Source organism: Anomaloglossus baeobatrachus, chromosome 6 (assembly GCF_048569485.1).
Source record: "Anomaloglossus baeobatrachus isolate aAnoBae1 chromosome 6, aAnoBae1.hap1, whole genome shotgun sequence".
NCBI lineage: Eukaryota > Metazoa > Chordata > Amphibia > Anura > Aromobatidae > Anomaloglossus > Anomaloglossus baeobatrachus.
Genome location: NC_134358.1, coordinates 32,350,518 through 32,363,017, shown reverse-complemented (window position 1 = coordinate 32,363,017; position 12,500 = coordinate 32,350,518). Strand labels below are relative to the sequence as shown.

Genomic DNA, 12,500 nt, shown 5'->3' with positions numbered 1-12,500 from the left:
GGGGCTGGACTTTGTGGGTCAGGTCCTCTTTGATCATTCCTTTTTTAAATTTTAATTCCGTGCTGCCGCCATCACCGCTGTTAGCAGCACATGCGCATTGCTATTGTGATGTTGTCTTCAATAAAATGGCACCGGTATCGGCCCATCTGCAGACTGTGATTTCTGGCGCCATTTTATTGAAGACACTGCAAAGACTAATATGAGAGGCAGTGCATGCGCAATTTTTGTTTCCCCATCAGCACATGCGTCCATGCCGCTCAGTCATCTCCACAATGTCGTCAGTAAAATGGTGCTGGAGATCACGGTACGTGCATGCGGTGACTTAAGAGACATTTTATTGAAGACCTTGCCACAACAACAATGCACACGAGCCGCTGCTCATAGTCAACTCCAGTGTCCTCAGTAAAATGGCGTCGGAGATCACGGTACGCGCATGCATGCTGTGAACAGCGATAATGGCGGCGTGAAAATTAAATAGGGAAAAGGAGGCAAAGCAGGAGGAGGAATCATCACAGAGGACCCAACCCAAAAAGTCCTGCCCCGGAGATGTAGGGCGGTGCAACACTGTGGACAGGATGAATAGGGTGGTAGACACAAATTAGGAGGAGATGTAGGGAGGTGCAGCACTGTGGGCAGCCCTAATAGGGTGGTAGACACAAATTAGGAGGAGATGTAGGGTGGTGCAGCACTGTGGACAGCACAAATAGGGTGGTAGACACAAATTAGGAGGAGATGTAGGGCGGTGCAGCACTGTGGACAGCACAAATAGGGTGGTAGACACAAATTGGGAGGAGATGTAGGGCGGTGCAGCACTGTGGGCAGGACAAATAAGGTGATAGACACAAATTAGGAGGAGATGTGGTGGAGCTCTGTGGGCAGGACAATTAGGGTGGTAGACACAAATGAGAAGGAGATGTAGGGCGGTGCAGCACTGTGGACAGGACAAAGAGTAGAAGACACAAATTAGGAGATGTAGGGCGGTGCAGCACTGTGGACAGGATGAATAAGGTGATAGACACAAATTAGGAGAAGATGTAGGGCGGTGCAGCACTGTGGACAGGATGAATAAGGTGATAGACACAAATTAGGAGAAGATGTAGGGCGGTGCAGCACTGTGGACAGCACAAATAGGGTGATAGACACAAATTAGGAGAAGATGTAGGGCGGTGCAGCACTGTGGACAGGATGAATAAGGTGATAGACACAAATTAGGAGGAGATGTAGGGCGGTGCAGCACTGTGGACAAGATGAATAGGGTGGTAGACACAAATTAGGAGATGTAGGGCGGTTCAGACCTATGCACAGGACAAATAAGGTGGTAGACACAAATTAGGAGGAGATGTAGGGCAGTGCAGCACTGAGGAGACCATGAGTAATCTACAGCAACTAGTGGCTATTAGATTCAGCTGAGAGCGAACAGTTAAAAGACTTTAGTAAGGGCAGATTATGTAGCAAACGAGATTCTAGAAGAGTCAGCAGATTAGATGAGAGTGGACCAAACGTTCCAGAGGAGAGATAAAGAGGAGATTAGAGACCGGTCTGTAATTAGCAGGATAAGTCAACAGATAATATTTCTAGTAATGGGGTTGTGGAGACATGTTTCATAGAAGAAGAAAAGATCCGTGGTATGGTTTCCCCTAACATCACATTTCGTGTGCACATTTATTGGCGCGTTTCCCCAGCTGTTCCCGTCCGGCTCTTACCTCCCACCCGACGTCTTTGTCGCTCTCCAGCAGTTTCAGGCCGTGCTTGTTCTTCAGATGTCTGTTGAATTCCCACTTGGTTCCGTAGACAAAGCTGCACACGGGGCACTTTATGCCACCTAAACCAAGAGACCGGGATATAAAGAAGAACCGGGAATGAAAGCACAGACTACAAACCGCCCCTGGAAGGAATCACATATTATAAGACCATTCAAAGGAGGACAAAAGAGGACAATAACACTGCAGAACATAGGACCATCTACACTCACATAATGTCACCGCACGACACGCGGCCTCTGAAATAAAAGGGGAATAAACAAAAGCACCGGCTAATTAGCATCTGTAATCCCGAAACACTCAAATATTAATTACACCTCGAGATATATCTGAATAACAAAGAGGCGATCAGCAGCCGTGTGCGAGTCACCGAAAACAAAAGCGGAAGCTGGAATAGCGAGGACGGACGAGTCACATGTTACATGATACGGGCAGTATTATAGTAGTCATATTCTTGTATATAGGGAACAGTATTATAGTAGTTATATTCTTGTATATAGGAGCAGTATTATAGTAGTTATATTCTTGTATATAGGAGCAGTATTATAGTAGTTATATTCTTGTACATAGGGCAGTATTATAGTAGCTATATTCTTGTACATAGGAGCAGTATTATAGTAGCTATATTCTTGTACATAGGAGCAGTATTATAGTAGTTATATCCTTGTACATAGGGGCAGTATTATAGTAGTTATATTCTTGTACATAGGGGCAGTATTATAGTAGTTATATTCTTGTACATAGGGGCAGTATTATAGTAGTTATATTCTTGTATATAGGAGCAGTATTATAGTAGTTATATTCTTGTACATAGGAGGCAGTATTATAGTAGTTATATTCTTGTATATAGGGAACAGTATTATAGTAGTTATATTCTTGTACATAGGGCAGTATTATAGTAGTTATATTCTTGTACATAGGAGCAGTATTATAGTAGTTATATCCTTGTACATAGGGGGCAGTATTACAGTAGTTATATTCTTGTATATAGGGGCAGTATTATAGTAGTTATATTCTTGTACATAGGAGCAGTATTATAGTAGTTATATTCTTGTACATAGGGGGCAGTATTATAGTAGTTATATTCTTGTATATAGGGGCAGTATTATAGTAGTTATCTTCTTGTATATAGGAGCAGTATTATAGTAGTTATATTCTTGTACATAGGGGGCAGTATTATAGTAGTTATCTTCTTGTATATAGGGACAGTATTATAGTAGTTATATTCTTGTACATAGGAGCAGTATTATAGTAGTTATATTCTTGTACATAGGGGGCAGTATTATAGTAGTTATATTCTTGTATATAGGAGCAGTATTATAGTAGTTATCTTCTTGTATATAGGGACAGTATTATAGTAGTTATATTCTTGTACATAGGGGGCAGTATTATAGCTGTTCTATTCTTCTATAGGTGATACATAGGTAACATGACTGATGGTGGGAAGGAGCTGGAGCTTTTAGCAATGCTGGCAGCGCAGCTATAGTACAAAATAGGGAAAAACAAACATAGAAGAAGGCTAAACCTGTAGAAACACTGAAGAATTTCCAAAGTAGCTGAACTGTTTAGAGTCAGACTGTGCAGTGTTTCGGTGGAATTAACCCTTTCCCATCGTTCACCTCTTAATCCTTTGTGAGCGCTGATCTCCGCGCTACAGCAGAGAGCATGCTGGGTAGATTGGAGCGCGGACCAAATTAACGGCAATTATAATATTTTGTCTCTATTATCAACCGCGGCGCAGCGCGTTAACCTTTTCCCTCCTGGAGGCAGGATCCGCTCTGTATGTGACGGCGGTCGCCTCCACGAGCGACATCCACTGATAACAGATTTTAATGGCAAAGCAAATCCTCGCTCTTCAGTGGCCTCAAGTGATTACGTCTAATCAGACGCCGAACATCCACACTGATTTCATGCACTCGAGCTGACAGATAATAATGGCAGCGCTATGCACCAAAATCCCAGGGAAAACGCGCTGCCTTGATTAATTACAGACTTATTAACAAGACGATGCTTTCCGTGATCAGTTTTGATTGTAAAAGTTTTTCACAAAAAGTGCAAGTGACAGAAATAAGTTTTATATGACGGAGCCGACTGCCAGAATCACCAGCGACTGGAAGGGATTAATTACAGAAATCCTCTATACACACGGGATAATGACAGCCAGACCGACAATGTCCACAAACAGGGGCAGTATTATAGCAGTTATATTCTTGTACATAGGGGGCAGTATTATAGCAGTTATATTCTTGTACATAGGGGGCAGTATTATAGCAGTTATATTCTTGTACATAGGGGGCAGTATTATAGTAGTTATATTCTTGTACATAGGGGCAGTATTATAGTAGTTATATTCTTGTACATAGAGGCAGTATTATAGTAGTTATATTCTTGTACATAGGGGCAGTATTATAGTAGTTATATTCTTGTACATAGGGGCAGTATTATAGTAGTTATATTCTTGTACATAGGGGCAGTATTATAGTAGTTATATTCTTGTACATAGGGGCAGTATTATAGTAGTTATATTCTTGTACATAGGGGCAGTATTATAGTAGTTATATTCTTGTACATAGGAGCAGTATTATAGTAGTTATATTCTTGTACATAGGGGCAGTATTATAGTAGTTATATTCTTGTACATAGGGGCAGTATTATAGTAGTTATATTCTTGTACATAGGAGCAGTATTATAGTAGTTATATTCTTGTACATAGGGCAATATTATAGTAGTTATATTCTTGTACATAGGGCAGTATTATAGTAGTTATATTCTTGTACATAGGGGGCATTATAGTAGTTATATTCTTTTACATAGGGGCAATATTATAGTAGTTATATTCTTGTACATAGGAGCAGTATTATAGTAGTTATATTCTTGTACATAGGGGCAGTATTATAGTAGTTATATTCTTGTACATAGGGGTCAGTATTATAGTAGTTATATTCTTGTACATAGGGGCAGTATTATAGTAGTTATATTCTTGTACATAGGGCAGTATTATAGTAGTTATATTCTTGTACATAGGGGCAGTATTATAGTAGTTATATTCTTGTACATAGGGGCAGTATTATAGTAGTTATATTCTTGTACATAGGGGCAGTATTATAGTAGTTATATTCTTGTACATAGGAGCAGTATTATAGTAGTTATAGTCTTGTACATAGGGGGCAGTATTATAGTAGTTATATTCTTGTACATATGAGCAGTATTATAGTAGTTATATTCTTGTATATAGGGGCAATATTATAGTAGTTATATTCTTGTACATAGGAGCAGTAATATAGTAGTTATATTCTTGTATATAGGGGCAATATTATAGTAGTTATATTCTTGTACATAGGGCAGTATTATAGTAGTTATAGTCTTGTACATAGGGGGCAGTATTATAGTAGTTATATTCTTGTACATAGGGGGCAGTATTATAGTAGTTATATTCTTGTACATAGGGCAGTATTATAGTAGTTATATTCTTGTACATAAGAGGCAGTATTATAGTAGTTATATTCTTGTACATATGAGCAGTATTATAGTAGTTATATTCTTGTACATAGGGGCAGTATTATAGTAGTTATATTCTTGTACATAGGGGCAGTATTATAGTAGTTATATTCTTGTACATAGGGCAATATTATAGTAGTTATATTCTTGTACATAGGGGCAGTATTATAGTAGTTATACTTTTGTACATAAGGACAGTATTATAGTAGTTATATTCTTGTAGATAGAGGCAGTATTATAGTAGTTATATTCTTGTACATAGGAGCAATATTATAGTAGTTATATTCTTGTAGATAGAGGCAGTATTATAGTAGTTATATTCTTGTACATAGGAGCAATATTATAGTAGTTATATTCTTGTAGATAGAGGCAGTATTATACTAGTTATATTCTTGTACATAGGGGCAGTATTATAGTAGTTATATTCTTGTACATAGGAGCAGTATTATAGTAGTTATATTCTTGTACATAGGGGCAGTATTATAGTAGTTATATTCTTGTCCATAGGAGCAGTATTATAATAGTTATATTCTTGTATATAGGGGGCAGTATTATAGTAGTTATATTCTTTTACATAAGAGCAGTATTATAGTAGTTATATTCTTGTACATTGGGACAGTATTATAGTAGTTATATTCTTGTACATAGGAGCAGTATTATAGTAGTTATATTCTTGTACATAGGGGCAGTATTATAGTAGTTATATTCTTGTACATAGGAGCAGTATTATAGTAGTCATATTCTTTTACATAGGAGCAGTATTATAGTAGTTTTATTCTTGTACATAGGGGCAGTATTATAGCAGTTATATTCTTGTACATGGGGGGGCAGTATTATAGTAGTTATATTCTTGTGCATAGGGCAGTATTATAGTAGCTATATTCTTGTGCATAGGGGCAGTATTATAGTGGTTATATTGTTGTACATAAGGGCAGTATTATAGTAGTTATATTCTTGTACATAGGAGCAGTATTATAGTAGTTATATTCTTGTACATAGGGGCAGTATTATAGTAGTTATATTCTTGTACATAGGGGCAGTATTAAAGTAGTTATATTCTTGTACATAGGGGCAGTATTATAGCAGATATATTCTTGTACATAGGGGCAGTATCATAGTAGTTATATTCTTGTATATAGGGGGCAGTATTATAGTAGTTATATTCTTGTACATAGGAGGCAGTATTATAGTAGTTATATTCTTGTACATAGGGGCAGTATTATAGTTGTTATATTCTTGTATATAGGGGGCAGTATTACAGTAGTTATATTCTTGTACATAGGGGGCAGTATTATAGTAGTTATATTCTTGTACATAGGGCACAGTATTATAGTAGTTATATTCTTGTACATAGGAGGCAGTATTATAGTAGTTATATTCTTGTACATAAGGACAGTATTATAGCAGATATATTCTTGTACATAGGGACAGTATTATAGTAGTTAAAGTGGGTAAAATAATTATTGAACATGTCACCAATTCTCTAAGCAAATATATTCCTAAAATTGCTAATGACATTTCTCAACAGATGTCGGTAACAACCCATCCAATCCACACAGGTAAACAAATCAAATCATAGCTGTCCATAAATTTAATGATGTGTATTAATGAGAAATTATACAGGGAAAAAGAAATCAATATCTGAAAAAAGATGTGCATAAAGCCACGTTAAGTCCTAACAGCAGCTGAAATCCATTAGTAATTAGAAAGCAATCCTGTTACTTAGTGAAAAATTATATCAGCTGTTTCATTTCATGGCCTATAAAGAGGTGTCTCCTTACCAAGGGGCCACACAAACATCTGATGATGGGTAAAACCAGTGAGCTGTCTCAACACCTTTGCTACCTTATTGTTGCAAAGCATACTGATGGCATTGGTTACAGAAGAATTTCTAAACTACTGAAGGCTCCAGTGAGTATTATTGGGGACATAATCCGGAAGTGAAAAGAAAATAATTTCACAATAAACTGACCACGATCAGATGCTCCCCACAAGATTTCATACAGAGGATTAAAAATAAAATCATCAGAAGAGTTGTCCAAGAGCCAAGGACCACCTGTCGAGGACGACAGAAAGACCTGGAATCAGTAGGTACAATAGTTTCAAAGAAAACAATAAGTAATGCACTCCCCCTCCATGGCCTGTATGCACTTTCCTGTATGCACACTCCTGTATGCACGCTCCTGTATGCACGCTCACCACACAAACTCCACTGCTGAACAAAAAGCAGGTTCAAGAGCGTTTAAAGTTTGCTCAACAACATTTAGACAAGTCCGTGAAATACTGGAGAATATAGTCTGGTCAGATGAGAGCAACATTGAACCTCTTGGATGACAAAATGCATAAACTATTTGGAGGCCAAAAGGCAAATCACCCCAAAAACACCACAACAGGGAATTTTGGAGCTGGGAACATCATGGTGTGGGGCCGTTTTTCAGCATACGGCACTGGCAAACCTCTGTAGGATAAGTGCACTGAGACATTCTTAAACAATCTGCTGCCATCTAATGGGATGATGAAGATGAAACGAGGGTAGACATTTCAGCAAGACAATGATCCCAAACACACGGCCAAGGAAACTCTCAGTAGGTTTCAGATAAAGAAACTAAATCTGCTAGAATGGCCGAGCCGATCACCGGAGCTGAATCCAATAGAAAATGTATGGAAGGAACTAAAAGGTCAGAGTTAATAGAAGGAAAAAGATTAGGAGTGGTAGCCTGCTTGGACTACGGTTTCGGTGTAGTCATGTGGAAGGCGCTTGTACACCGAAACACGTAGTCCAAGCAGGCTACCACTCCTAATCTTTTTCCTTCACCGCCCAGAAGTGTGGCTCCAATTTTATGGAATTTTTTCAAAATAAAGATTTGCAATATATCTGCATCCTCAAATTTGTCCGCTGGAGTTAGAAAGTTTTTTCACTTTCAGAAAGCGTGTTCAATACTTTTTTCCTGTGTCATTTCTTATCATTACAAATCAGTAAATTTAAGGACATCTATGGTTTGATTTCTTTGCCTGTGTGGATTGGATGGTTTGTTACCGACATCTGGTGAGAAATTCATATCAATAACACCTTTAGAAATATACTTACTTAGAAGGTGACGTGTTCATTACTTATTCCCCCCGCTGTATACTCTTGGATGTACATTCTGTGATCTGGAGCAGATGTGTATTGTATAGTTAATGTAACAGAATGATACGAGGCGCGGAGATACAGAATGATACGAGGCGCGGAGATACAGAATGATACGAGTAGCGGAGATACAGAATGATACGAGGCGCGGAGATACAGAATGATACGAGGCGCGGAGATACAGAATGATACGAGGCGCGGAGATACAGAATGATACGAGGCGCGGAGATACAAAATCATACGAGGCGCGGAGATACAGAATGATACGAGGCGCGGAGATACAGAATGATACGAGGCGCTGAGATACAGAATGATACGGGGCGCGGAGGTACAGAATGATACGAGGCGCGGAGATACAGAATGATACGAGGCGCGGAGATACAGAATGATACGAGGCGCGGAGATACAGAATGATACGAGGCGCGGAGATACAGAATGATACGAAACGCGGAGATACAGAATGATACGAGGCGCGGAGATACAGAATGATACGAGGCGCGGAGATACAGAATGATACGAGGCGCGGAGATACAGAATGATACGAGGCGCGGAGATACAGAATGATACGAGGCGCGGAGATACAGAATGATACGAGGCGCGGAGATACAGAATGATACGAGGCGCGGAGATACAGAATGATACGAGGCGCGGCGATACAAAATGATACGAGGCGCGGAGATACAGAATGATACGAGGCGCGGAGATACAGAATGATACGAGGCGCGGAGATACAGAATGATACGAGGCGCGGAGATACAGAATGATACGAGGCGCGGAGATACAGAATGATACGAGGCGCGGAGATACAGAATGATACGAGGCGCGGAGATACAGAAGGATACGAGGCGCGGAGATACAGAATGATACGAGGCGCGGAGATACAGAATGATACGAGGCGCGGAGATACAAAATGATACGAGGCGCGGAGATACAGAATGATACGAGGCGCGGAGATACAGAATGATACGAGGCGCGGAGATACAGAATGATACGAGGCGCGGAGATACAGAATGATACGAGGCGCTGAGATACAGAATGATACGAGGCGCGGAGATACAGAATGATACGAGGCGCGGAGATACAGAATGATACGAGGCGCGGAGATACAGAATGATACGAGGCGCGGAGATACAGAATGATACGAGGCGCGGAGATACAGAATGATACGAGGCGCAGAGATACAGAATGATACGAGGCGCGGAGATACAGAATGATACGAGGCGCGGAGATACAGAATGATACGAGGCGCGGAGATACAGAATGATACGAGGCGCGGAGATACAGAATGATACGAGGCGCGGAGATACAGAATGATACGAGGCGCTGAGATACAGAATGATAGGAGGCGCGGAGATACAGAATGATACGAGGCGCGGAGATACAGAATGATACGAGGCGCGGAGATACAGAATGATACGAGGCGCGGAGATACAGAATGATACGAGGCGCGGAGATACAGAATGATACGAGGCGCGGAGATACAGAATGATACGAGGAGCGGAGATACAGAATGATACGAGGCGCGGAGATACAGAATGATACGAGGCGCGGAGATACAGAATGATACGAGGCGCGGAGATACAGAATGATACGAGGCGCGGAGATACAGAATGATACGAGGCGCGGAGATACAGAATGATACGAGGCGCGGAGATACAGAATGATACGAGGCGCGGCGATACAAAATGATACGAGGCGCGGAGATACAGAATGATACGAGGCGCGGAGATACAGAATGATACGAGGCGCGGAGATACAGAATGATACGAGGCGCGGAGATACAGAATGATACGAGGCGCGGAGATACAGAATGATACGAGGCGCGGAGATACAGAATGATACGAGGCGCGGAGATACAGAATGATACGAGGCGCGGAGATACAGAATGATACGAGGCGCGGAGATACAGAATGATACGAGGCGCGGAGATACAGAATGATACGAGGCGCGGAGATACAGAATGATACGAGGCGCGGAGATACAGAATGATACGAGGCGCGGAGATACAGAATGATACGAGGCGCGGAGATACAGAATGATACGAGGCGCTGAGATACAGAATGATACGAGGCGCGGAGATACAGAATGATACGAGGCGCGGAGATACAGAATGATACGAGGCGCGGAGATACAGAATGATACGAGGCGCGGAGATACAGAATGATACGAGGCGCGGAGATACAGAATGATACGAGGCGCGGAGATACAGAATGATACGAGGCGCGGAGATACAGAATGATACGAGGCGCGGAGATACAGAATGATACGAGGCGCGGAGATACAGAATGATACGAGGCGCGGAGATACAGAATGATAGGAGGCGCGGAGATACAGAATGATAGGAGGCGCGGAGATACAGAATGATAGGAGGCGCGGAGATACAGAATGATACGAGGCGCGGAGATACAGAATGATACGAGGCGCGGAGATACAGAATGATACGAGGCGCGGAGATACAGAATGATACGAGGCGCGGAGATACAGAATGATACGAGGAGCGGAGATACAGAATGATACGAGGCGCGGAGATACAGAATGATACGAGGCGCGGAGATACAGAATGATACGAGGCGCGGAGATACAGAATAATACGAGGCGCGGAGATACAGAATGATACGAGGCGCGGAGATACAGAATGATACGAGGCGCGGAGATACAGAATGATACGAGGCGCGGAGATACAAAATCATACGAGGCGCGGAGATACAGAATGATACGAGGCGCTGAGATACAGAATGATACGAGGCGCGGAGATACAGAATGATACGAGGCGCGGAGATACAGAATGATACGAGGCGCGGAGATACAGAATGATACGAGGCGCGGAGATACAGAATGATACGAGGCGCGGAGATACAGAATGATACGAGGCGCGGAGATACAGAATGATACGAGGCGCGGAGATACAGAATGATACGAGGCGCGGAGATACAGAATGATACGAGGCGCGGAGATACAGAATGATACGAGGCGCGGAGATACAGAATGATACGAGGCGCGGAGATACAGAATGATACGAGGCGCGGAGATACAGAATGATACGAGGCGCGGAGATACAGAATGATACGAGGCGCGGAGATACAGAATGATACGAGGCGCGGAGATACAGAATGATACGAGGCGCGGAGATACAGAATGATACGAGGCGCGGAGATACAGAATGCTACGAGGCGCGGAGATACAGAATGATACGAGGCGCGGAGATACAGAATGATACGAGGCGCGGAGATACAGAATGATACGAGGCGCGGAGATACAGAATGATACGAGGCGCGGAGATACAGAATGATACGAGGCGCGGAGATACAGAATGATACGAGGCGCGGAGATACAGAATGATACGAGGCGCGGAGATACAGAATGATACGAGGCGCGGAGATACAGAATGATACGAGGCGCGGAGATACAGAATGATACGAGGCGCGGAGATACAGAATGATACGAGGCGCGGAGATACAGAATGATACGAGGCGCGGAGATACAGAATGATACGAGGCGCGGAGATACAGAATGATACGAGGCGCGGAGATACAGAATGATACGAGGCGCGGAGATACAGAATGATACGAGGCGCGGAGATACAGAATGATACGAGGCGCGGAGATACAGAATGATACGAGGCGCGGAGATACAGAATGATACGAGGCGCGGAGATACAGAATGATACGAGGCGCGGAGATACAGAATGATACGAGGCGCGGAGATACAGAATGATACGAGGCGCGGAGATACAGAATGATACGAGGCGCGGAGATACAGAATGATACGAGGCGCGGAGATACAGAATGATACGAGGCGCGGAGATACAGAATGATACGAGGCGCGGAGATACAGAATGATACGAGGCGCGGAGATACAGAATGATACGAGGCGCGGAGATACAGAATGATACGAGGCGCGGAGATACAGAATGATACGAGGCGCGGAGATACAGAATGATGCGAGGCGCGGAGATACAGAATGATGCGAGGCGCGGAGATACAGAATGATGCGAGGCGCGGAGATACAGAATGATGCGAGGCGCGGAGATACAGAATGATGCGAGGCGCGGAGATACAGAATGATGCGAGGCGCGGAGATACAGAATGATGCGAGGCGCGGAGATACAGAAT

At 42.6% G+C, this 12,500-nt stretch overlaps 1 protein-coding gene across 3 annotated transcripts in view; it reads right to left on the bottom strand.

The window, feature by feature from the left end:
- The window catches only part of ZFAT (zinc finger and AT-hook domain containing), a 259,690-nt gene that overhangs the window by 28,391 nt on the left and 218,799 nt on the right, over positions 1-12,500 (bottom strand). For all 3 annotated transcript variants that reach the window (XM_075352843.1, XM_075352844.1, XM_075352845.1), the window contains one exon: positions 1,704-1,822. In XM_075352843.1, the coding sequence (XP_075208958.1) occupies positions 1,704-1,822 (119 nt within the window). The remainder of the gene's footprint in view (positions 1-1,703; positions 1,823-12,500) is intronic.